The sequence below is a fragment of the Schistocerca cancellata genome, chromosome 2, assembly GCF_023864275.1.
Source record: "Schistocerca cancellata isolate TAMUIC-IGC-003103 chromosome 2, iqSchCanc2.1, whole genome shotgun sequence".
In the NCBI taxonomy this organism is placed as follows: Eukaryota; Metazoa; Arthropoda; class Insecta; order Orthoptera; family Acrididae; genus Schistocerca; species Schistocerca cancellata.
This window is the reverse complement of record NC_064627.1, coordinates 313,841,262-313,868,141: the sequence shown is the minus strand read 5'-3', so window position 1 is coordinate 313,868,141 and position 26,880 is coordinate 313,841,262. Positions and strand designations below refer to the sequence as shown.

Sequence of the window (26,880 nt, the reverse complement as noted above, 5' to 3'; positions counted from 1 at the left end):
CAGCTGTGCTGACCCCAGTCACAGTTCTGCTGACTAGTGTCAGCACAGCTGTTCCAAGCGCCATCGTCAGCCGGATGGTGTATTAGCTGAAGATGGCCTTCTGTTAGAGGCTGAAACTGATCATATTTTAAAAATGGCTATGTGACTGAGACTGTTATTTACTAATTTTACGTACCTGGCAGATCACTGTTAAATCCCAATAATGTTATCTAAAATTACAAAATTTAAGACCTTATGCTTTTTCTACTAGTTTTGCTATAGCTGTGATCTGTTAACTGCAGAGGTTTTTCAGATGTATATAGTGCAGGAGTCTCAGTTTTCCACTAAATAAAAATGGTTGAAAGGTATTGGTTCTTCAGTTGTCTTTGCAGTCTTGCTACATTTCAGTGAGTTGTCTGACTGGGGGAGCTCTTTCTTGGGGGCATAGTATGCTCCAAGAAAAGATCTTCGACAGTCAAAAGTGAGAGGTTAGTCAGTCAAAAAACAGTAATGCCAGAAAATCTCACCAAACTACTCGAGGGAAGGGACTACATATGGACAAGTGTTAATAAGAGCAATTCATATCAGTTGACAGCTCTTAATGGCAGGTCTGTGTCCTTTGACAGTTTTAACTGACTAAATATCCACATAACAGACGATTATAGAAATCCTTAATTCTCTCTCTGATCTGTAAACAAATTGCCAAAAAAAAGCTTGTTGTTCAAGGCTACCACAATATTTCAAATAGCTAACTAATTAATTAATTAATTGACATTTAAAGTTCTTTAAATGCCCTAATGAAGGAGCACTGTCTTGGATGTGTAGAAAGTTGTACATTAAAAGACAGAAGAAACCACTTCTGGCTATTTCTGTAAAGTGTACTAAGAATAAATTATGACTAGGGCTAATGTATTCTTTCTGATAGTTATGTTGATCCCTTCTAAGTTTCTTCACATGTGTATAATAGGAGAAAGAATTCTACTTTGAAAAATTCACTGCTCTTTCTGCTATAGCTCTCAGCTACTGTTTTATCTATATTTCAAACAAAGACTTTATGCACCTGGAAACAAGACCACCATCTGCTCTCTCGGTACTAACAGAGCCAAGATTTATTTAGTACAATCATCAGCATTGCGCAGAACTTACATTACTGAATCCAAACATTCTGATAAATTTTAGAAGTGGCTAATGACCAGAGACCTGAAAATCTAGTCCGAAATATTCTTTGCGTGTTTTCTCTGTCAATAAGGCATATCAGGATGTCACAGTACACCTTGCTGTCAGCACAACCTCTTTGTTCCCCCAGAGACTACAATGTTAACAGATGACTAATACTCACATTCATGCTTGCAGATTCCCTGCCATTTGCAAATTCAGCGATCCAGTTGTAAACAGTATTTTTTATACAAGAGCTTCCAGACAATACACTTGAGTTAAACATTTATTAATATCTATCTGTTTTGACTACTTGCATATACAAAATGCATGTGGTCCATTGTTGTCTGTGATAGTCACCTTCCATCATGTCCATAGCTTTCTCAACATAACAACTCAAGTGCTGTCCCCTGTTAACTACTGCTGTCTGCCATCTGCATGCTGTACTAGAATCAGTTCATTGTCCTACAAGTGGACATGCCTACATTTTGAGTGATTTCTAAAACAATGTAATTCTGCATCGTTTATGAAAGCCCATAGAAACTTCAGAGCAGAAGCTGATGACTGGGATCCTGCTGTTGTCATGAGGCAGTCAATCAAACTATGGAAGCTTCCGGAAGGCTGTTCCACTTCCAGGTCATTGACATGTGGGCGTGGTGGTTTCAGATGGGTTGGCGTCTGCTGAATTGCATTATCAGCAGGAGCGATGGCCAGTGGGCTGACTGTACTGTGACCTGATTACAATTCTGTGCTGCAGCAGACATGCTGTTATTTTTTTTATTTTATTTTTTTTTCCATTATCATTTCTACACTTAACATTCTACTGCATGGAGGCATGGAGCAGAGAGAAGCACTTTTTGTGTGTTACCGTTTGCTTGTCCTCCTTCCGTTTTTATGTTACATTATGTACACTGCCTCATTTTGTGATGCTCACATATAGATTTCATAGGTTGTCCTTTTTCTAGTACCCCATTTTCACAACTTAACTTCACTCACAGTGGATGAGTCACATTGCAAGGATACCGATATGAGTACTGTGAGCTCACTTGTTGAAGAAAAGTAAGGAGGAGGGGGGGGGGGGGGAGATTGGGCAACTGGGCAACTCTGTGTCTGAGGCAGCAGTACATAAAACACATTATTACCAGAATTAGGCAGGCAGCTGGTGATGACCTGGTTGTGGTGTTTGGTCCAATATTTTTTCATATGACTTAACAGGTTTTCTTTGGTCACATGACCATTTTATGGTCCCATCATCTGGTCCAAGGAAGCTAGAAGGATTAGGTCTAGTGTGCCAAGTAAGTAGGTTATGGTTTCCTTGCATAGGATTTGGAAGAGTAGGTCTCGCAGGTACATTAACAAGTAATTGGTGTTTAGGGTGGTGGTTCTGGCGATAGTGGCAGGTAACCTGAAAGCACTGTGTACCTTCTATCAGCATTTGTTGCACCTCCTGTTCTATTCACTGAGCACTGCCAAAATGATCGTTCGTAGCAGGTGCAAATGATAACTATCAGTCTTGATGCTGAGAGTAGCCAGTGTGATCCTGGGTTTTGATAGAATTCGGTTTCCCCTGTAATAAACTCCCTGGGGCACTCTGTCGCAGGTTTCTTGGAATGAAACCGCGTGTACTCACATGACTCAGAGACTGTGTGTATTCTTGGATGGGGTAGACAATGACATGCATGGTTCAGCACTGCAATAATTCTGAGGTGAAGAGTAGGGTGTGTGACTTTCTATCAGGTGATACCAATAATATTTCATGTATCCATAAGTACACAAATTTCTGCAGGATCCCCATTCTACTGAGCAATGGTGGATGGCAAAACACTCAAATTGTCATTCTTTATACTTAGTGGTAACTGCACCCAGCTCTTAACCTGGTTCCTTCTTGCATACTGTCCACACTTTCCATATGGTAGTGGAATGGTAAGGACTCCTATTGCTGCTAACAATTCTAAGGGTGCTGGCAACTCACTTCAGATTTTACATAGTCCTTCCAAGAACTGTGCAGGAGGTAAGCTCATCAGTGTCAAGTTGCTACGGGGAGCATGGAGGAGAGCTTCCTGCAGCTCTGTGACTCAATGCGTGTATCAGTGACACTTCAGGTGAGAGTATGAAAAACCTTCACAATGATCAATTGTGTGTAATTGACAGGTATGTTTACCATGTTTTCGTGGATACTTGTGAGCTGTGCAGTATGCATTTCAAGATCTGCTTCCCTTCCACATCTTGTCTGGCCTTGCATCATGAATTGTAATATATCAAAGGTATCTTTGAACTGTCAATCTTTATTTTCTACCCATATATTGACAACCATGCTTAATGACAACTGATGTTTTGATATTGCTGCATTCAGCTGATGTGCAAATAGTACCCCACTAGACACAGGACTGATTTTAAAAGTCTTTGCCAATTTGTATCTGCCCAACAGCCTCAGCAACAGCACAGTGGTGATGCCTCTTTCTCTCATATTCCCCTTTGTCTTGTGTTTGACAACCGGAGCTCGAGTTGCTACCCTCTGTTCTTTGTCTTTACATTCTGGGCTGGATCCAGGCTGCTTCCAGTGGAAAGTGGAAATTGTCTGTTAGTTTGCTTGTCCTAAGAGCACAGGAATGAGTGGGAACAATTGCAGTTACAACCTGTTTCACTTTCCTGGTTCTGAATTTCTTTCTCATATTTTCTTCAGCCACTTACTATCTCCCCCTCCAGGAAGAGCAGCCAGTAATTTACAAAGTGTGTCAGGTTCACTCTGAAAGGAACAAATTTCTCCACATGCACAATTGTGCTTTGGGTCAGGAGATGTAGCTCTACATTAATTTGAGACGTAATCTCGACTACCTCACAAATTCCGTGGTAACACGAATGAACTCTTTAGTTTTTATTTCAGCTTGTAAGGATTAGATAGCATTACCGACTGCCTCTTGCTGTGGCTGCCTTCTTGTCTTTATAGAGCCTTTGTGTTCACCTTTTTGACCTGATGGCAGATAAATTTTAAACTTCTTGCAAAATTTTGAACTGAGGATTATCTTCTCCTGACGTAGGTTGGCATAGTTCAAAAGGAGAGGGCGTTTCTCAGTCAAAAATAACCTCATATGGGGACAATCCAAAGTTTTCATGGGTTGAAGAGTTGTATATGGCCATGACAAATTTTAGAAGCATGTCACAAGTATTATGGCTACTATTTACATAATAACTTAACATTTTTCTTATTGTCAGTGAATTCTTGCAGTTCTGCCATTTGCTTGTGGATGTAATGCATGGTTTGTAATTTCTTTATACATAATAACCAGAATAATTGCTTTAAACTCTCAGGCATCAAGTTAGTGCCTTAGTCAGTTATAATAGTATCTAGTGTTACAAACTTCAGTAACAAACAATTAACCATAGCCTGTGCCACTGTTTCTGATTCTTCATATGGTATGGCAATCGTGGCTCAGTAACATGAGAAATGATCAATTATAGGCAACACATATTGATTCCTTGCTGGTGTTTGTATGAAGTGGCCAGAGATGTCTAGTCTTATGATTTGGAATGGTCTATCCACCTCATCTAACCTTTTTAATGACAATCACTGCTGACTCATCCTTACACTCTGAATGCAAGGAATGCAGTTCTTTATGTAATGCTCTACATCTCATTTTCTTTTGGGCCACCAGAAATTATCCACAATATGGCACTCTGTGGGGCACCACACATTGTGTCCTGCTGCTCAGATTGCCTCCTAAATCGTTTGTATGCATGAGGAACAACAGAAGGCGTACAACACTACCTTGGGGAACACCAGAAATCACTTCTGTTTCACTCTATGACTACGAACTGTGACCTCTCTGACAGCGAATCATGAAGTCAGTCACATAACTGATACGATATTCCGTAAGTATGCAATTTCACTACAAGCCGCGTGTGTGGTGCAGTGTCAAAAAATCTAGAAATGCAGAATTAATGTGAAATCCCACGGCACTCAACATTTGTTTGAGTTAAGAGGTAGATGTGTTTCACAAGTACAATGTTTTCTAAATCTGTGTTGACTGTGTATCAATAGACCGTTCTCTTTGAGGTAATTCATAATATTCGAACATAGTATATGTTTCAAAGTCCTGCTGCATATCGACATTAATGATATGGTCCTGTAATGTAGTGGATTACTCATACTACCATTCTTGAGTATTGGTGTGACCTGGGCAACTTTCCGACCTTTGGTATGGATCTTTCGTCGAGTGAATGGTTGTGTATGATTGTTAAGTATGGAGCTATGGAAATGGAAATGCCGTGTGGCTAGGGCCTTCCGTTGGGTAGACTGTTCACTTGGTGCAAGTCTTTCGAGTTGATGCCACTTCGGCGACTTGCGTGTCAATGGCGACGAAATGATGATGATAAAGATAATGCAACACCCAGTCCCTGAGTGGAGGAAATCTCCGACCCAGCTATTGTATCAGCATACTCTGAAAGGAAACTAATTAGTATACGGCCTGGGCTGTGGAAGACTTGCTTTTCCTAAGTGATTTAAGTTGCTTCACTACTCCGAGGATATCTAATTCTACATTACTCAAGTTGGCAGCTGTTCTTGATTCATATTCTGGAATATTTACTTTGTCGTCTTTGGTGAATGAATTTCAGAAAACTGGTGTTTAGTAACTCTGCTTTGGCAGCACTGTTGTCTTCAATATTTCCATTGCTATCACGCAGAGACGGCATTGATCGTGTCTTGCCGATAGCATACTTCACATACGACCAGAATCTCTTTGGATTTTCTGCCAGGTTTTGAGACAAAGTTTCATTGTAGAAACTATTGTAAGCATCTCGCATTGAAGTTCGTGCTAAATTTCAAGCTTCTTTAGAATATCGCCATTTGCATCCATTTAAATTTGGCATGTTTCTTACGTATTTTCTGCAACAGTTTTCTGACACATTTTGTGTACCGAGGAGGATCAGCTCAATCATCTGTTAATCTTAGAAGAGTAACTGCTTATTAAAAACCTAATGTTGTGATCTCTCTTAACAGATGATTTAGGAACACTGATGTCTGGCAATGGAGTATGCATAACCTATCTAGGTTGGTGTAATGTATCTGCTTTCACTGTATCGCTTTATGTTTCTGTGTTTCAAACTGTTGTTAGGAAGAATCAACTGAATTTACTAGGCAATGAATTTTATGTTTTTTTACACTGCTACAGTCATCCAGGAGGTGAACATCATTTGACTTATTGATTTTATTCATTTCACCCTCAATAATGCTCCAAATTGCCTTTCCATTGCACTTCAGATTTTGAATTTTTTGTGCATAGTACATGGTTTTAGCCTTTTTCATGACACATTGCAGAATGTTTCAAGACTTCTTGTAGTGTATTTTTAAGTATTAATTAGAGTTAGTTCTCTGCATTAAATAAAACTCTCTTCGTAGCACGAAGTTCTTGGATCCCAGATGTTAGCCACACTTTTGCTCAGCATCTATTGCAAATGTCCCTGATATGTTGTATATGAAAACCGGATCCATAATGTTATAAGAATATTTTGAGTGAAGATTTAGTTTCTCCCTACTGTGTGCTCTTTGTAAATGTCTTCCAATATTTCATCTTGTAAATTCTCCGTGAATGTGTAATTGAGTCAGCAGTTACTGTTCATGAAATTTTACAGTTGCTGTTGCACTCCATTCTGTTTTTGTTGGAAATGGTGTTATGGTGGTTAAACTAAAACTGGACATCATTAAGTCAAGGTTCCCTTAATCCGAAATATTTGAAATGAATCTATATTGGTATCCTTACATAGTCACTTCCTAGTTACTTTTAAGTCTTATTATACCCATTCTAATTGCTTAATGAAGTTTAAAACCTCTCCTGTTGGATGCCCATAGACACTCAGAAGCACTATGTTGTATATTTCTGAGTCTTTTGCCAAACTTCAGCCCTCAAAGATCGTTCAATGACATATTCACAGAGGCCTATGGCCTGGTACTTCATTCCACTTTTTGTGTATATAGCCTCTCAGTACTGCTAAGAGACACTTCGTTTTACTTCAGTTGCTGTGCCCAGTTGTCTTATATTAGATGATTTATTCCAGGATTTGTGGTAAAAGTTCAAAGAAGGCCATTCTCGCATAGGCATACTGTTAATATTTGTCTTCGTGGCACCAGCATTGATTCACCCAATTCCTCATCATACCATCGAATCTGTTAGTGGTATTCCACTAGTTCACAGCTCCAAACATGTAACATGAAATTGTGTTCAACATGAAAATTACTGCTGTTATTTATTTTCATAATTTCGTGGTTAGAATAAAATGGTAGGAATAAAACAATACTGCACTCCATGGAGTGAAAATTGCAATTTCTGTATGTGGAAATGAATTATGGAAATGGCACATAGTTTTCAGAAAAGAAGGAAAAAATAATTAAATTGCAAATACTAGCAACATAGGTTTAGATGGAATTAAGTTTTTTTCGTACTGATTTTCTTTTACAGGGCCGCTGCATTTTTGCCAGTGGTTCTCCGTTCCCACCTGTACAGCTTGATGGTAAAACTTACTATCCAGGACAAGGAAACAATGCCTACATTTTCCCCGGCATTGCATTAGGTGTTATTGTCACAGGCATTCATCATATTGAGGAACAGCTGTTTCTTATTGCTGCACAGGTAAGAAAATCTTTACTATGTACACAGTTTAAACATGAATTGAATTGAACTTTAAAACTTCCCTGACCAGTACAGATTGTTCTATAAAATTTTGGGAAAACTGCCATATGTCTGTAACGGGCTGGTTTGATATTTTGGCCCAGAGTCTTCTGGCCATCTGTAGGTGAATACTGATGAGCAATAAATTGAGCTCTCCAATTTAAGATCCTGCCAGCACATGCATGATACCCTAGTTAGTATTGTGCATGTGCTTCTACTGTAAGTCTGTGCGCTGCGCTGAGCGCCATACGTGGTGAAAGCTTGCCTCTTAGATATCAAAATGATTGTTTCCACATGGTAAGATTGCAGGAGGATGCTGATTACGTGGGGCATGAAGTTTTTCTATAATTAGATTCCATGCAGAATTTAATTGGAGACAGCTCTATCGATTCAGACAATCGTATTTTCTAGTGGTTCATTGATGAGTGAGCTCTGAAAGTTTGAAATATGGGCCACAAGTTTTGTTTAATTATATATCATAAGATGACCTGTGGAAATACAGTGTTCAGCAATAGTTGACTTACTTCCTTGGAGAAGGCAAGTATGTCACTGATGTTCTATAATATGATCTTGCAAGTGCACATCATTTGCACTATATCAGATTTGACGGATTCACGTGGAATCCTGTAAACACCAGCTTTGCACAACTCTAAGTAATCTTTAACGTATCCCAAAAGAGCTGATATTTTGGAAGGTGGTCAAAAGATTACTTCAACTTATGTTGTCTTAATATTCTGCTTGTTTTAGCAGAAGCATTTTCAATATATGGTAGACAAATGGTCGTTTTGAATGCCTCATCCTCTTCCTTGTTCTGTTGTTTGTATGTTTGTACTTGTTGAGGTGAATATCCCTAGTTAAAGACACAGTTTGGAGGTATTCCAGTTCCGTTTGCAGGCTGTTGGTATCTAAGGAGCAAGCATTCGACTCAGCTATTTTAAAAACAACAGTATTTTTGCATTACACTGAGGACACTTTTATAATTTGGTCTTACCGTTTAAAAAGTCTCAGGGTTCTCCAACACCTGGCCCTATGCGAAACAATAAAATTTGCTATGTAGGTGGAGAAAGATGGTTGCTTATGTTTTTAGATGTGTTGGTGCGAAGTGAGAGTGATGGCACAATTGGGCATTCAGTGTATTTTGAAAGGCCACTCATACTGATCTTCATTTACAATCTACTGGTTGCCACCATCCTGCACAAACAATGAGTGTTCTGAAGATCTTGATCCACCGAGCCCATAGCATCTCGGATGCCGGTAGCCTGCAAATGGTACTGGATCACCTCCATACTGTGTTCTTGGACAACGGACATTCATCTTGACAAGTATAAAGAACGCTACAGCATGCAAATGACAGAACAAGAAACAGGATGAAGCCTTCAAAATGACTGCTTGGCTACCAGATATCGGAAATGTTTCAGGTAAAATAGGCAGAATATAAAGAAGACATAAAGTTAAAGTAATCTTTTGACCTCCTTTCTGTTAAAGATTACTTAGAGTTGTGCAAAGAAGGGTTTACAGTATTCCGTGTAAATGTTGCCACCTTACATAGGGCAAACAACGTGCACTGTGCAAGATTGTGTTATAGAACATCGACGGCACACTCGATTTCTCCAAACAAATAAGTTTCTGAACTCTGTATTTACTCATCATTTGATGAAATGTAATGAAACTACAATTTTGGCCCATACATCAAACTTTTGGAGCTCAATCATCAATGAGTTAGTAGAAATATAACTGTCTGAATCACTTATGAATCGAGGTGGCTGTTTCCAATTATATTCTGCATGGGATCCGATTATAGAAAAACTTCATGCCCTGCAGCATCATACTGCCATCTTACCATGTGGAGACAATCGTTTTTGTATCGAAGAGGTGAGCTCTCACCATGTATGACGCTCAGAGCAGCACAAAGACTTACAGGAGAAGCATGTGCTGTCAAACAACATATCCATAATGCCAACTAGGGTACCACGCATGTGCTGGTGGAGTCTTAAATAGGAGAGCTCAGTGTATTGCTCGTTAGTATTCAGCTGAAGATGGCCAGAAGACTTTATGCCAAAATATCATACCAGAAAGTTATAGACATCAGAGTTCACCCAAAATTCTTGAGAACAACTGAATTCTTTGTAATTTTTCATAATAACCTTAACCTTCTGTAAAGGACCTCAAAGGTGAATACATATTACAGGAGACTGTATTCATTGGGGAAAAAAAATGTGTTAGCAAAGTAAAATATTGTAATGCTCATCTTGAACTAGTCTTTCAAATTTGTTAAGAAATTTCTTTTCTTTACATTTGATTGCATCTCTAGTCATCATAATGTCATTGCTTCTCTAATATGTTTGTTTGCTTGGCAGTTTTCCACAGCAGCTGTTGAAATCAGTTATTATTGGTTTCTCCATCTTGAGGTTATTGCAGTTTATTTAAAGAGAGCTTTACACCAGATGTGACTCGCTTTTATTTATAAAGCATCTTCTGTGGTTATTTTGCAATTTGGATACATATGTTTGAGCATTTTTGGTTGTTTGAATCTAAAACAGAATTTTTGTTTTGAGTTGTAAATAATGCAAATGCAGAATAATAAAAAGTGCAGAAAGGCAAAAACTGTAAAGTGTACACCTGAAACAGAGTCTTTCGATGTCAACCTCTGCTAACAAAAGGAGAAGAATCAGTGGTTTGGAGAAAATGTAAACAAGGGGCAGAAACACTAAGTACAGTGCACACCAATTTCATACACAAAAATACTGTTTTTGATCTAACAAGGGGAGGCCGCCAATTGTGAAATTCAAATTCGATTCATACTGCGCATAATAAAAGCTCATGGCCAGAGGTGTAATGTGGCAAAGCACCAAGATGCACTTCTCTGCCGTTGTCGGGAAAATCGACAGTTAAAAGAAACCGTTGCGGTGAAATACTCTCTATGCTTAATAGTTTTCTACAGCGTCGTGGCGCAATGGTAAGCACTCTGATTCGTAATCCGATGGTTGCCAGATCGAATCTCGCGCCATGCCAGTTTTTTTTTTTATTATTTGTTTTTTGTAATTCATATGTACACACACACACACACACACACACACACACACACACACACACACACACAACTCCCGGCAATCAGTTGCAACAATTATGCATATAATAAGTTGTTGAAAGTCGTTTGTCGTGGAAAAATAACACTTGAAACAAAACAATATCACAAATAATATTCAAGTGGATACAATTTATTGAAAAGTCCGGTATACACTCGCACATAATTAACAATTAGTGACCAGAAGTAGCTGGAGTATCGCACGAACCAGAGTGATAGTTATCATAGAAACATGGAAAGCAGAAAACAGCAAGACATCGAGCACATCTGATAAACGATGTGTTTTTACAAGAACAATTGTTTTTTAAGTTATCTGTTGGGAAAGACACCTGATTGACATTCTGAAAAATTGTTCTATCGTTCGCCAGGTTTGATGCATACCACGCGTATCGTATCATATCGGCAAAAATCGGAAAAGACAATTGGTGGTTTACGATGGATTGGATTTTTTTTACAATCGTCTCTGGAGTTGGTCACGATTTCGCTCGATTAAAAATGCACAACTTTGAAGGCGCTTGATCAAATTTTTTACCTGCCGGTAAAAATACACGTCACACGGTTGAACGAGAGGGGTGCACTTTGGAGGAATGACTTTTATAGTGCACGTTGGTAACTTCTTATCGTCCTGGAACATCTCATCATATAACGCCGGGTTCGTTTGCCTACCCCAAGAGTCGATCAGAAGGAGAAATTCTTTCTTTTGTACGTATGGTGGCAAGGCATTACGCAAGAAGTCCAGAACAAACCTGTTGTTAGTTTACCGGATTTGGAGGATGTAATAATAACGTTGGTATACTTCTTGGCGTACTCGTCGACTGCCTTCTGTACTCTGGGTCCAAACATACCTGTGGACTCTTGGAGGCATACGAAAACAAGAGGCAAGACTCGTCCAGACATCGTGATTGAATATTGTGCCGTATACGAATGCGTCACCTTGATCATGTCGTGTCGGGTTACCAGGACAGCCTTTGACCCTTTTCAGGGGAGAGTTCTGTTGGACGTGGACTGGTACTGGCAACCTGACAAATAAATATCGTTTATATAAGAATATAAGAAATCTGTGTTGTCTACAAGAAAGAACATACATTGTCAGGTATTTATGAGGCCTTATACATTATTTTTCTAGGTTATCAGGACCTTCATAAGTCACTAAGATTTTTTTTCTTTAAGGCTTAGGTGGAACAGTGTTCCTTATTGAGGACAAGATGCTGAGGCATTCCACAAAATGTTTTTATTTAAATTAATGTTTGCATTGATGTAGAATTCAGTATGGAATATTGTATGTACTGGAAATGTAAGTAGATTGCTACTCCAAAAGTAGGAGAGGTGTGGAGAAAAGGACAGAAAATTTAGTTTATATTCAGCAGTTTAGTAAACAGCCCTGTAGATATGTTTTTCAGTAAATTAACAGTATTTTTTCCAAATTCATTCCATTTATAGGTACACGTTATCTGCTACTGCAAGTATAATAGGTTTTTTTTTTAGCTTATATCATTATCACAGAGGGGTTTAAATAGTTTCGTTCTCACTATGACACTTCATTTGCTCTAGCATGCTTTAGGTTGTCGTAAGAGTGCAGTAATGTTAATTTAATTTTTGAGACTGCAGTGATATGTTTCATGTTTATTCAGTGTATTTTCACAGCTTTGTATTACTGTCAACAAGATGAAGCATTTTTGTTTTAAGAAGTACATAATTACAACCATTTAATAACAATTCATGTAGGGGTTGTGAAAGAAATTTGGCCACTATGGATGGTTTTGTCATTTGCTATATGAGAGAGACAAAATTAATATCCCCACTCCATTGGTTGTTTTGTGATACACTCTGAATTTTTAGTGCATTTCAAAAACTGGATGTCATTGCATAAGCAGATCAATTAAGAATGTTCTAATAGTGATGTTGGTGTTAAGGAACCCTTACTTTTTTGTTGTTGATTTCAGACAGTTGCAGACCATGTGACTGATGCTGATCTGGCTAATGGAAGACTGTATCCTCCTCTGGGGTGCATAAGAGAGTGTTCAGTCAACATTGCCACACGTATAGCAGAGTATGCATACAAGAAAGGTAAAAACCTTATTGATTCACACATTTTCTCGGTATTTACATTTTGATCTATAACAGAAGTATAGATCTTACGGTATAAGTGGTTCTGACTAGAGATTGAAGTCTTATTTTGTTTGCCGATGTAATGAATCAGTTTGTTGAAATTTATCTATTGTTCCCTACACTCTCAAGACAGATATAGACCATGAAGTACATAAGAAACAGAAATAAATATACAAATTTCTTACAAGTGAGCAGTCAATGAAACCTAATGCCAAGAGATTACTTAACCTAGCAGAACAGGTCTAAGAATATTTTACTTCCCAATAACTAGACAAAAGACATCATAATTCCAGGTAAAAATTATCAGAAAGATTGAAACCAGCAATTACAAGTGACACACTATCAACATATGAGATTGAAAGTGGAAGGGCTGTAGGCAGTAGAGATAAAGTTCAAGGAGATGCAGAAAACGGTCACCCAAATCACTTAAAAACAGTCACTGAAGGAGAAAAAAGTAAACTGATGATATAAGTAATGGATGAGAAGGGGAAAATTAGTAAATATGCAGGATTGGAAAGAGGCCTGCAGGAACTGTTATTCAAAACTTCCTTTCTTGTCAACCTGTTCACTTTGTACTAGCACTGGTACCCAATGTCTTCAATTATTTGTTGGATATATTCCTGTCTCCTTCTTCCCCTACTGTTGTCATTCTCTGCAGCTCTCTATGCTACTGTGGAAGTTACATCCAGATGACTTAACAGATGTCCTGTTATCCTGCCCCTCCTGCTTATCAATGTTTTCTACATATTTCTATCTTTGCCGCCTGCAGAGATCTCCTTGTTTATTATCTTATCAGTCCATGAAATTTTCAGCAACCTTCTATATCAGCATGCTTCAAATGCTTCAGTTGTCTTCTTGTCCAGTTTCTCCACAGTCAAGGATTCACTTACATACAATGATGTGTTCCAAATGTATGTATTCAAAATTTCTTCCTCAATTCAGGTCAGTGTTAGATACTAGTAAACTTCTGTTGGTCATAAGCGCTCTCTTTGCTTGTGGTACTCTGCTTTTTATACCCTTCTTGCTTTGTTAAACATGTGTTACTTTGCTTCCAAGGTAGCAGAGTTCTTTCATTCATTTACTTCATAGCCTCCAGTTTTGATGCTAATTGTATCACTAATCTCATTCCTGCTTGTCCTCTTTAAGGTAAAGTGTTTTTTTTTATTTACTCTCAATACATATTCTGTGCTTGCTCAGTAGATCAATTATTCCATTCAGTATGTCCTATAATTCTTTCTCATTTACACTGTGCATAGCAAAGTCATTAGCAAATCTTTCGGTGATATTCTTTCACCCAGGATTTTATTCCCACTCTAAAATCCTTCTGTTATTTCTAATAATAAATGAAAAGCACCAGTTTGCTTTTGTTCTACAATATTATTTTTATTGCTAACCGGTTTTCGGCTTACAAGGCCATCTTCAGGCATTTACTGAGTATTATCACCAAATACACAACCAATTAAAAGACAGTTGTCAATGTAAATACAGAATTTTATTTTATTTCTGTTTTTTGCTTCCGTGATGTACATACTGAGTCTGGTCTTAGCAGCCAGAAACTTGGTCATGTGTATGCAAGTTAAGTTTCTCTCTCTCTCTGTCTCTCTCTCTGTCTGTGTCTGTCTGTGTCTGTATGTGTGTGTGTGTGTGTGTGTGTGTGTGTGTGTTTTTCCAATGAAGGCCTTGTTGACTGAAAACTCATTTCCTGACAGTCTTTTTGGTGTGCATATCTGTGACTCAGCATCTCCACTATATGGTAGTAGCAACTACCCTTTCCATAATATTGTTACTGAACAAAAGGTGAGATTGGCTGCACTCCTGTCTTAGATTGTTTTTAATACAAGCACTTTATCGGTCTTAGAAGATGCCTTCCAAAGCAGTGTCAGGCTCATGACTGTAATATTAAATACCCTATGTCTTCCAAACTGATTTCCATTTATTGTATGAAGTCAATACACAGTTCCTCCTCCTCTTGTAGGCCTTCAATGTACTCATTCCACCTATATGTCTGACCTTACCAGTGGAATTCATCTTGTAGTCTTAATATTGACATCTCTTAGTGCTCCATTCTTGTCCGTTTCTGAGCATTTAGGCACGTCTTTCTTTCCTTGATCATTTGAAGTTCCAGTGCACTGTGTCAAAACTGACTCATAAGTCAGGGTGGAAGAGACATTAATAAGACATTGTAGTGGATAGCATCTGTCAACATTATTAAAGCAGGACAGTAGCAGAGAGCAGTTGCCAAAAGGAAAAATACTTGGATTTAAAAATGTAAACAAAGATGGCTGAAGGGATCGAATCACTTCTAGCCAAAATGAATTTTGATAGATGATCAGGCTATTATTATTATTATTATTATTATTTCTGTCATGTCAACTATCATTGCTTCAGCAGTGTTTGATTAATGTTTCTGGTGTTGAGATTTGGTTTCTTAAATTTCTTGAGTTAATGCCTGTCAAGAAAATTTTTCTGTCAGCTAATGGCCAAAAATATATTTAATATGAAGCCAGAGAGTCTAAAAATAAGGCTACAGCAGCTTCTGTGGGAGAAATGCTACTATTCAGTAGAAGAATTCATAGAGGATGACATGATAATTTGAGCAAGGGGTAATTAATTGTTAGTCTTTTATTGTATGTGCAACAAAATTGTATTGTTATTATGATACCATTTTTTTAAAATCAGTTTTTGTAATTAATTGTTAGTTTTTTTGGTTGTACGTATATTTTTCAATTGTATTATTGTTATGGTACCATTTGTTAAAATCAGGTGTTGTATGTATATGGTAAAACTTTACCAAAATTTTGACGTGTCTCCTGTACCTGAATCAAATGATTTAAGATTATGTATGTTATGAGACTAATAAACCACAATTCACAATTCAGATCCAAGTAACATATCATTTCTGTTTTAAGTTTTGACAATTCTCATTGTCATTACCGTTTCTTTCCTTTATGTGCTGGTTGAGAATCCCATGTTTCAAGAGGTATAAATTTCTAAAGATTTGGCACTACCTGCAATACTTTCATGTCTTTCTGTTAAGTATACTTTACCTCCTCATTACTGCGTTCTCCAGTTTTGTATTTATTTTGTAAATAATTTAGAAGTAAAGGTAATAACTCACTGAATAGTAGAGGAATTGAACCATTGACAGGCACATAAACAAGACTGGAAATTTCACAGCTTTCAGACAAATTCTTCGTGGAGCTATAGTACACACACACACACACACACACACACACACACACACACACACACACACACACACACGCGCGCCTGCCTGCCTGCCTGCCTGCCTATTCCTGTATTGCTCTATGAAGCAATCTGAATATACAGGAATGTTTGAGAGAGAGGCATCAGGTGCATGGGATAGAAAAGTGATACATGGGGACCAGTGCTGACGAGTTTGTGCAGCATGTGATGACAGTGGTGCAGAGTAGGGGTTGCAGGATGGGTAAAGTTACAGTCCCGAGACAGGAGACTAGCAAAGCTTGAGGCCAGGGAGACTACAGGAATAAAGGATGTGTACAAGGACAACTTCCATCTATGTAGTTCACAAAAGCTGGTGTTTGAGAGAGAGAAAAACAGACAGCATGGGTTGTGAAGCTGCCAGTGAAATGGAGCATGTTACACTAGCCGTGTGTCGTCAATTAAGCACTTCACCAGAGTTGCACTGTGGGCATTCATTCAAGTAGACAGCTAGTTGGTGGTCATGCCCAAATACAATGTTGCACAGAAATTGTAGCAGAGCTGGTGTGTAACATAGCTGTTTTCACAGATGGCTCTGTCTCATGGGGTAGAATAAGCCTGTGATTGAATGTGAGTAGGACATACTAGGTGGGTGAGTTGGACAGGTCTTGCATCTGGGCCTTCCAAAGAGATATGAGCATATGACAAATGGTTGGGAGTGGGTGTGGCGGCATAGAGATGGACCATGCTAATTACCAACAGTGGCCAAAAGCAGAGTTGACCATCCAGTGGTGAACATGCTGCTAAGCACAATGTGCTCGATTTCATTGACTGCTTCACAACCTCTTGTCATTTGGGTCCTATGTCCCAACTCACTGTATTTTGTCTGTGACATTGACAATCAGATGTAGTACATTAACCCTGTGGTGCACTGTGAAGAATGCTGGAAAAGCATGTCGAAAAGCTAGAAAATTTTCATTTGTGTTCATGTGCCTGTTGGCAACTCAACATCTCTACTATCCAGTGAGTTGTCGCCTCTGCTCCTAAATTATTTATAAAGAATGGGAAAATGTAAGCAAGATGCAGAAATGCAGTAACAGAAATTCCTGTTGAGAAGTGGAGTAGGAGGAATGGAACTGGATACGGCAACAAATGCATAAGAGTAATTGTAGCAGGAAACGTATACAAAACTCTGGTTGATTTTCAGACATATCATTTGTATGTTGCAGGTACAGCATCAGTATACCCAGAGCCCGAGGACAAGCGAGCAGTAGTTTTGTCTGCTATGTATAATCATAATTACGAAGATGCACTACCTGATGTATATCCATGGCCTGAACTTCCTGCATCCAAGAGTGTTACTATAGATAAGCCTACAAAAGCAAGGAGCATAGAGTTGTAGGCCTAAGTAACAGAAAACCCACCAGCAAAGGTAGAAATTCCTTTGTTTTGTGCACCACACATTACTGTCTGTAGAAAGACGCAAAACCCCTACCCTCTTCCAATTAACATTTTTTCAATAATGTCACCATTAGTGAGCACTCACCATGCTTGTATGTAAATGTTAATGGGAGACTAGATATTAATTTAGTTTTATAATTTTTGATATTTTGTCAAGTCAGTTAAGTAGAAACTATTTTATTTTTAACAAATTTCATCCATAATGATCTTACTCTTATTAGTTATTTACAGTGACTAATATTTCTGCCTAAGTACAAAATATTATTGTCGTTAAATACTTACTAAAGTAGGTAGCCCCCTTATGAACATATCCAGAGGGTTGTCATTACAATTTAACTAACTGAAGCATAAGTACAGTGTGTACCAGAACTATACTCAAAGGCCACAAAGATTTCCATTGATGTCAGTAACACATTATGTGTGTACAAGTGTGGCTTCTACACCCAGTAAGATCTGCAGAAACCTCTTAAGATACTTTGATTTCTTTAAATAATTTATTAGTTTCACTTTTGTTCCAGTGACTAAAGGTAGAAACTGAGTGTATGTTGATCAACAAAGTATATGGACTTTCTTGTTACGTATATTGATTTGTGATATTGTAAAATTTAACCAGTCATACCAGTTTGCTCATTGTTCTTTCTTCTGTCTCCTAATTTTGTGGTATTGTCCTTCGTTATCCAGTTAAAACAAAGTGCTCCAATTAAAGTAAAGGTTAAAAATGGTGTATAAGATAAATTTAGAAACCATTGCAATCTTAATAACAATGTTTATGATTCTGGTTTTTATTCAAAGTTCCTATTGAAACTTGTCAGATTTGTGTGTTATTTGCTGGAAAAACCAAACTTATTGTGATGGAACGGATCTTTTTAAGCCGTACCATTTTAGTCAGTTCTTGCTTTAGAAATGTTAACACTTAGTGTGTGTGTTATGGATTATTGCAGCAACAGTATTAAGAGCATTGTTCATTTTAGTCATATTTTTCTTCTTCTTCATTGCTATCATCATCATTATTTGCAGGTACATCCAGCATTATAAAAATAGATAAAACCTGTCTGTATCGACTGGATAAAAAGCCACGACCTGGCCAACAGCAATTTGGAAAAACTTGTAATGAATGTTAAAGATTCTGAGGCTTATTAAGAATGAAAAATGTAAAAGTGAGACAAACAAGAAACAGTAGCAAAGGAAATACAACATTCTTTTGAAACACATTGATATTTTCTCGTGTTGCTTTTGGTCCAGTTGCAGTCCATACTTTGTTAAAAGTTTTATAGCCATCTTCCCTTTTCGGTAGCCTTGCACAGTTTATAGCTTTCATAGTTATTTTCGTCTGTGATTATTTATTTATTTATGTATTTATGAGTATTATTGGTGTTAATACCATTGTGACAGTTCTTCTTACAATTTTGTTTGTTTGTACCGTCAAAGTCTGTTGCGTGTTTTTTTCGGTGAATATTATGTAACTTTAAACCTTGCTATAATGTGTTAAGTGACAACTGACATTTTCCTGTTTTTCTGGTGAAGTAATGAAAGATTGGTCTTCTGTAACTGTGTGTGTTATTGGGACTATTTTGATATTAGTACATTTTTTACTCAGAATTTAATTAATCTTAGTTATTCATCAACAGTGAATTGTGTTATTTACTATCTGTCCCATTGTGGTAATATTTCATTGAACTGATGTTTAATCAAAAAATACTACCCTTAAATATTTCCACTAACAAGTATCCCATCCATTTATCACTTTGTTTATGGAGTTGTGTGTTTGTGCAGGTATATACTTGTGTTTTGGATTGAAGAAGAGAATCCGATGAAAGACAGACACATAGTGCCTTTAGTTCTTTTTCTGGGTGTTTTTCCACAATTTGTCTATATGTCCACATTCAATTTTGTTTAAAATTGACCCTCTGTATGTTTTAATTTCACTGTGCTTTAATAATATATTTTTCAATAAAAATACAAACCAATTACATCACCTAATTTATGGTAATTGGCACACCAATGGTAAAAATGTCTGGCATGCTATGTTTTCTCTTCTTACTGAAGTTAAGAGTTATGAAGCCAGTGGCTTGGCAGAGGAAAATATTTCACCATTTTGCAATGTTACACCAAAATTTGGACATTTCATATATATAAAAAAACCTTTTTCTATTTAAATAAAACATCCATATTATATCGCACTGTTTCACGAAATGTTCTAACCAAGATTGGGTAGTTAAATGAAACCATTCCCGAAATAGTGTGTTATTGTGTAGTAGTGTTCTGCCAACAAAACCTTCTGAAAACCGAACAGTTACCCCATGTAATCTGCTACAGGTGATTACATTTTACACATCAATTTTATTTCTGCAGTTACCTGTACTGGCTAATGAAGACCGTATTTCCAGGATACCTTGTAAATGAATATTTTGTTATCCTCAATAGACATACCGTTCCACCTATTTCTTTAAATGTTATCTTTCAGTTTGGTAATACATTCTTCCGGTGAGTTTCAGTGTTACACACTCCTGAAGCACTGTATTGATTCAGTGACTGTTACTCTTCTATTTCACACAAGCAATCTACATTCTTTGATAATCTTCTAGCACCCATGCAATTGTCATTTCCCAACTCTGATTCCCAGGCAAGCATGCATCTTATTATCTTATTTCCTGATTTTGTTGTTACTGAATATTATTGTTTCTATGTCTAGATGGGTACATGTGTCCATCGAATAGTGGAGAAAACACAAGATGTGTATTCTACATTATTAATATATTTGCTTTCTGGTTCATTCTGTCTCAGTTGCCTGAATTTTGATCTTTTGAAGTTCCATTGTGTATGCTTTGTTTCACAGTTTTACTATATTTCTAGCCCTTGTTCATCCCAGAAACATACTTGAATCTGTTAGTTGTTGATACCCGTTTGTTGTTTTGGAGTTGGAATTTTTATGTCAAAATGTGTTAATACTCAGTGCATTCAACTGTAGTGTGCTATTTTTGCACCCTCATTACTTCTTATGAAAACAAAGATTTGCTGTCAGATCCCGTTATAGACATTTTTAATGGTAGAACCTCTTTCTTTGTGAGACAATTCTCACACTTTTATATCATTGGAATCTACCATTTTTTTCATTACTTCCAAGACTTTTCTATGCATAAAAAGTCTATTGTGAGGTTCCTATTTTCCCAGTCCTTCTCGGTTATCAGTGTTACAGAAAAAATGTTTCTGCAGCACTTGCATATTTCTTATTACCATGTATACTTCCTGTAGATAGTACCCATCAACCTTATTGCTATAGTGTTTCTGCTCTCAAGGCATGTGATTTTTACCCCAGTTGTTAATCCCTCATTTTTATATTAGACATTACACCCCAGTTGTTTTTGTTAGAACTCTCCTAAGTTCATCACATCATTGCAATATTACCCTTACTATTATGCCAGAGTAAGTAATGTTTTCACTTTCAGTTCCGTTTCCTCAGGCATGACTGGACATTTTGTCAAAGTAAGTGTGCTTATTCCTCCTTTTTCCCATGTAAATGTAGCACTTGGTTTCCTGGGATGCAGTACTTCCGTAGCTCATTCATAGTTTACTGAAACAGAAAATTTTTGTCTTTTTTTCTTTTTATTATTTTTTTACTTTTTAGACAAATAAAATTAAAAAAGATTGTTATTGAACTTAGTACAGCACAGTGAAATGTATTCTGATGAATATGTTTAAGCATGTCTATGTGTTTGAGTGGATCTCAGATCTTGAGGGTTAAATATTCTTTTATAATTTCAGTTTGTAACCAGTGTTCAGCTGTCACTTGCATGCCACCTTCCCTTCATTTTGTTTCTCTGGTCTTCCTCATGAATGAGAGTATTTTTGAATAACTGTTGTAACTGAGTCATAAATTTACATCTCTGTGAATGAAAAAGTGAATATTATTTATTTTATGTGCTGAAAATTGTGTGTGTGTGTGTGTGTGTGTGTGTGTGTGTGTGCATGAATCTAATCATCTCTTGATACAAAAACACAGTATCATGAATCTGACCTGTCTTAAAAATATTCTTTCCACATTTTCATGCAGCTTTCTGCAATTTTACTGACAAGAATATCAAAAAGGACTTTCCATGGTATGTTTGGAGGAATTTTGGAGAACATCAGATTTTCATACAATTTATTGTACATTAGTTGTCTCATATTGATAACCAGACTAAAAGTTAATCTCTGATCTATAATTTCAAAAATTCAATTCCAAACCTGTCTTCAAATAAATGAAGCATTATCTTCATTTAATATTCATAAGTTACTGACTTTGATGTTCACATAGTGTTACCATTGCAGAATTTGAAACAAATTTGTATCTTACTCTTTGTGCATGAAGATGGTGGTCTTTATGAAATTGTGATTCATTTTTGTGATATCATCTCATCAATGTTAAGGACAGTGTTTAAAATATATTTTTATTGTCTTGTAACTATTTCTATTGTGATAGCAGTATGTTAGTAACTGTTGATAATTGTGATTAAATATGTGTTTATAATAAATCCTTAAACAGAGATAATCTTTGGTGTTTTCTAATAGAAATTAAATGTATTAGACTTCTTGAACTGAACATCACTTTCTGTATTCATTGGTTTGGTATGAACAAGAGTGTGAAGTACAAGATGGAAGACAGCAAAATTTTCATGACACTACAATTAACTTAAAGAACAAGTAGCGAAAGTAACGAGTAATAAACTCGCCGAAATGGTTGTTAAATACGTGAATAAATAAACTCGCATATAAATAGAGGTGATATTTGTTTAGATACATTCTTTTTGTCAGAGCAAGTGAAACCATTCATATTGTAACCATTTCATAAATAATGTAAACTTTTTCATTATAATTGAAATTTATTTGATTCTTAGTTGAAAAACTCAGCATTGCCTAGGTATTTGTGTATTCCAATCTTCTATTGGCGCGTCTCTCCTTTCCTCCTGTCTCCATCTATCTTTTACTCCCCCTGACTCAGTTCATTCCCTTCTCCCCCCCTCTCTCTGTCCACCTCCTCATCCACCCCCTCCGTGTACGTACTCACCCCTCACTTCTCTGCCCAATACTCCCACCCCCACCACAGTGGGAGGTTGGTGGTTTTTACCTCCTCAGTATTTCTTTTCAGTTAGTAAGTAATATCTGTACAAAGTTTGGTTGAAATTGATCGATGGACTTACGAGGAGATGTTGAACATAAAGTGTATGTGATGCATATTGCACATACATATATCTGATTCTTCATACCATACAACTCCAGAGAGAATGTTAAATTCATCTGTGGTATTCAGATGTATGGCTTGATCTTATCTCCTGAAACACATCAACACAATTATTGGCTCACTGAGTGCTCATTCTCACAACCTGCTTGACGCTGTGAACAGCAAAAATAAGAGACAAATTACACTTCATACTTTTAAAGCATCCAAGTCCAGTAAATGCAGGAAATAAATACCAATAGGACATTTTTGAAAATTTTTACTTCACCAGTCCTTACCCACACCCGTAACTCTAGTGGTACTGGAGAATCTTATTCCCATAGTATATTTATACAAATAACATTGCGTATTTAACTAATAGGGTTGAAATTGCTCCATGTGTTCCTGAGTTATGCTTCTTTTTTCCAGACAGTAAATAACAGGTAAACCTGCAGTTCCTTAAAGAATCTCACTCCCCTGTATGAAACAGCTTCAAACGTTGTTTGCTTTACAAATGAGTTAATGTGTTGAATAATTTATGCTATGCATGTAAGTAAGGAAAGTTTAGAAAGGATTTGAATTTAAGTTAAATGTGTGTTGGAATTCACCAAGTGTTCTTATTTTAAATAACACACACTAAAAAAGACCAAGTTTTTAGCTTAGTTTTTTGTATTATTTATTCCTTTAACAGGTTAAAAATTAATTGATAACAATGGCAAAATATATAATTATCTTTAAAAAATATGTGAAGTGAGTTCTTGAGCAGTTTTATCTGTAACAGGAATTTCTGTGGAAAAGTCGAAGTGCTTGATGGAACATGTCTTCAGCCAGGTAATCCACAAAATTTTCGGTGCCTTGCAGTGAAATTTATAATCGCCTATCCAGAAATATTAAGCTGTGCCCCTAGGATCCTGCCTATACACACCCTCGGAAAAAAGGCAAAGAAAGCTTAGCTTTTTTTTGTAGCTGTACCGTTAACTTTTTCTATTTGTGTGTTTGCACTATGTAACATTGATGTTGCAACTGGCTAACTACATCATGTGTCTGTGCTCTGAATATCTGCTGTCATTGGCTGGTAGATCATGCGACTTGAACTGTGATTGGCCGACAGAAATGCTTCGGAAGCTACTGTGCTGTATTCGATGCAGTTCATGTTTATACTTTTATAATATCAAAATATGCTGTGTACATCTTTCTGCATGTTAAAGACCTTCCAAAACATTGTTTTTTTCCCTAGGTTTCATTTCCTAAGTGCTCAGAAGCTCTACGCTGATGTATAAACCCTTCACCATTCAAAGGCTTGAGAAGTTTCACAGCTTTGAGAAAAACTATATTGTTATTAAACTGGAAAAAACTACTTTCACCAGAGGTACAGTGTATTTTCACCCATGGATAAGTGTATTTTCACCTGAGAAAGTGCATTTCTAACTGGGAAATGTGGGAAAAACCTGGAATTTTTTTCCCTGTTCACGTACACCCGCTGTATATGTAGATACTGTCTGTGAAATGCTTACAAATGCAGTTAGTGGTAAGGAAGTAATAAATTAAGCACATCATGTGTGAAGTGGCAGCTTTACCGCATGAACAGCGAAATTGTAGTTGGTGAGAAGCTTTGTCCTCCTGTTGCTTTGTGGGCAGGGGTATGTTGATGAGTAAAAGCTTTGTAATGGTTTGAATTTGGGCATAAAGTGTGTTGGAATTCGCTAAGTGCTTTCATTTTCAAATGCTGGATGAATAAAGTCTGAATATTTGTGCACAGTACATTATGCGCCTCTCCAACCCACCAGGTTTTTGAGAGGTATATGGCTCTTGTCCGTACACTGTTTCTTTCCAGATAGAAAGTGAACTGTGTACAAAGTTTGATTCAAATTGATCCTGTAATTTAGGAGCAGATACTGAACATCATACATACGTTTTTATAATCTATAGAGATATTCTCCAAATTTCACACTCCTTGAGAATGTTACTTGATGCAAGTGTAGCTGTGAAGCCAACCAAAGAAGCATAAATACAGAAAAGAAGATGGGAACTTGTAGTACACCCAGGAAAATATGGAAGAATATGGAAGAACTCTCCACGAAAACAATGTCTTAAGTCACCATGGAATATTTAAAATATGTCATAAAAGCCAGGCAAAATAATACAATAAAAACTAAAAAGGGGCAAAAGCAAAAAATCCACCATTAACACTTCAGAGATTTCAGAAAAATAGTTGAGTGTTCATGTTAACAGACACCACTATTGCCCCCAACATCAATATCAAAACTTTCTTCCTGACAAGCCTTGACTTTGAAATTCTGTCCTGTCCCATCTTGTTGCATGTTGTTCACAGCATACGTGAACACCATTTGAAATATATTGTGGGATGTTTCGGCAAATTTTTCAGCTTCATCAACCGTGAATCGACCTTAAGACTGTAGTTGTACAATACGTGGGATGTACCACTTTCTATGATAAATATCACCACTCTGTTATCATTTTTGCATATACATCATTTGGAAGCAGGAAAATAGTTGCAAAAAATATATCATTGTCACTGTCAACCATTTGACATCCAAACTCTATAAAGGATTCTTCTAGACTTTTCTATTTTTTCAGCTACTTGTGTCTGTGTTTTTCTGCTAGTTTCATAGTGCTATCAACTCACCTTCCATCAGGTCATATTCTCAGTCGATCTTCCTGAATGCTAAAAAGTACTTCCTTGAAATAATTTGGGTGACATTAAGCAACAAAAACTGCAGAGGAAAACAGATTGGAATACACCCAATAAATGATTGAGGACGTAGGTTGCAAGTGCTGTTCTGAGACAAAGAGGTTGGCATAGGAGAGGATTTAGTGACGGGCCGCATCAAACCAGTCAGAAGACTGATGACTTAAAAAGAAAGAAGGAAAAGGCAGTTCAAACGGGCCTTGACTGCTTTTTTAGAGTATTTACTCCAGGAGCTGTGGTGGCAGAGCACTTCAGAGAACTTTCAGAATATCGTAAGTTTCCTGATCATGCTATTGTAATGCAGGGAGTTTTCAGCTTGCCAGTTATAGAATGGAAGAGACTGCAATTAAAACTGATGCCATACGTAGGGATTCATGTGAAACTGTTCTGAAAGTCTTCTCTGAAAATTTCGTCAAGCAGATAGAGAAAACCACCTAGCAACAGACAGACCCAAACTTTTCAGATTTTTTAATATAAAGGAGAGCTAAGTGATCATAAGCCGGAGGTAGCATCAATGACTACATGCTACAAAATGTGTTAAGAAAGTAAGGAAAACATAATTGCATAGCAAGAGTGACATAATATAAATAACAGAGTACCTGTGGAGTCGAAATTAGCTCTGAGGATAAAGATGTGGAGCAAAAATGGATAAAATTCAGAAGTATTATACAAAAATCTTAAATTAGTGTATGCTGAACAAAGTTTAAAGGGATGGAAAAGACCAACTGTGGTTCAGTAGCTGTGTTAAAACCAATCTGAGTAATCTTAAGACTTTTTTTGCTTTGTGTCAGCAGTGACCCGGTTGAAATGATCTGTTCATTCAGTGACCAAAGTGGTACCAAATGGGAGATGACAGAGCAAAGGTCAAAACACTGAATTGATTCTTCAAAATAGTGTCATCACAGAAGATCATAATATAGTTTCTCCTTTTAATCACAAAATGAACACTGAAATGGGAGATTTGAGGTATGGGAACATGAAAAACAAAACCAACTGAAACTGTTCAACAGGGAAAAGGCATCTTTATCAAATAAGATACCCGTTAAATTGTACACAGAATATGCAAAAGAACTTGCTCTCCTTGTAACAGTGATTGATCATAAGTTGCAGGTACAACAAAGGGTACCTAATGATTGCAAAAAGTGTGGGAATTCCCATTTTGAAGAAGCCTATAATTATACACCTACTTCACTGATGTCAATCTGTCATATAATTATGGAATATGTTTATGCAAAAACCCATTAACACTTTTTGGGGAATGGAAATGTCCTCTAAAAATATCAACATGAATTCTGCAAACAGAGATCCTGTGAAACTCAGCTAGCTCTGTTCACTCTTA

At 37.0% G+C, this 26,880-nt stretch overlaps 1 protein-coding gene across 3 annotated transcripts in view; it reads left to right on the top strand.

Moving 5' to 3' along the window:
- Positions 1-26,880, top strand: part of LOC126161696 (NADP-dependent malic enzyme) — a 75,140-nt gene that overhangs the window by 45,264 nt on the left and 2,996 nt on the right. The window contains exons 9-12 of one of the 3 annotated variants that reach the window (XM_049917713.1): positions 7,590-7,760; positions 12,828-12,951; positions 17,406-17,608; positions 21,689-22,340. In XM_049917713.1, the coding sequence (XP_049773670.1) occupies positions 7,590-7,760; positions 12,828-12,951; positions 17,406-17,578 (468 nt within the window). In that variant the 3' untranslated portion in view covers positions 17,579-17,608; positions 21,689-22,340. Of the gene's footprint in view, positions 1-7,589; positions 7,761-12,827; positions 12,952-17,405; positions 17,609-18,654; positions 18,877-21,688; positions 22,341-26,880 lie in introns of those variants that run through there. The other 2 variants (XM_049917714.1, XM_049917715.1) reach the window with 2 other exon arrangements.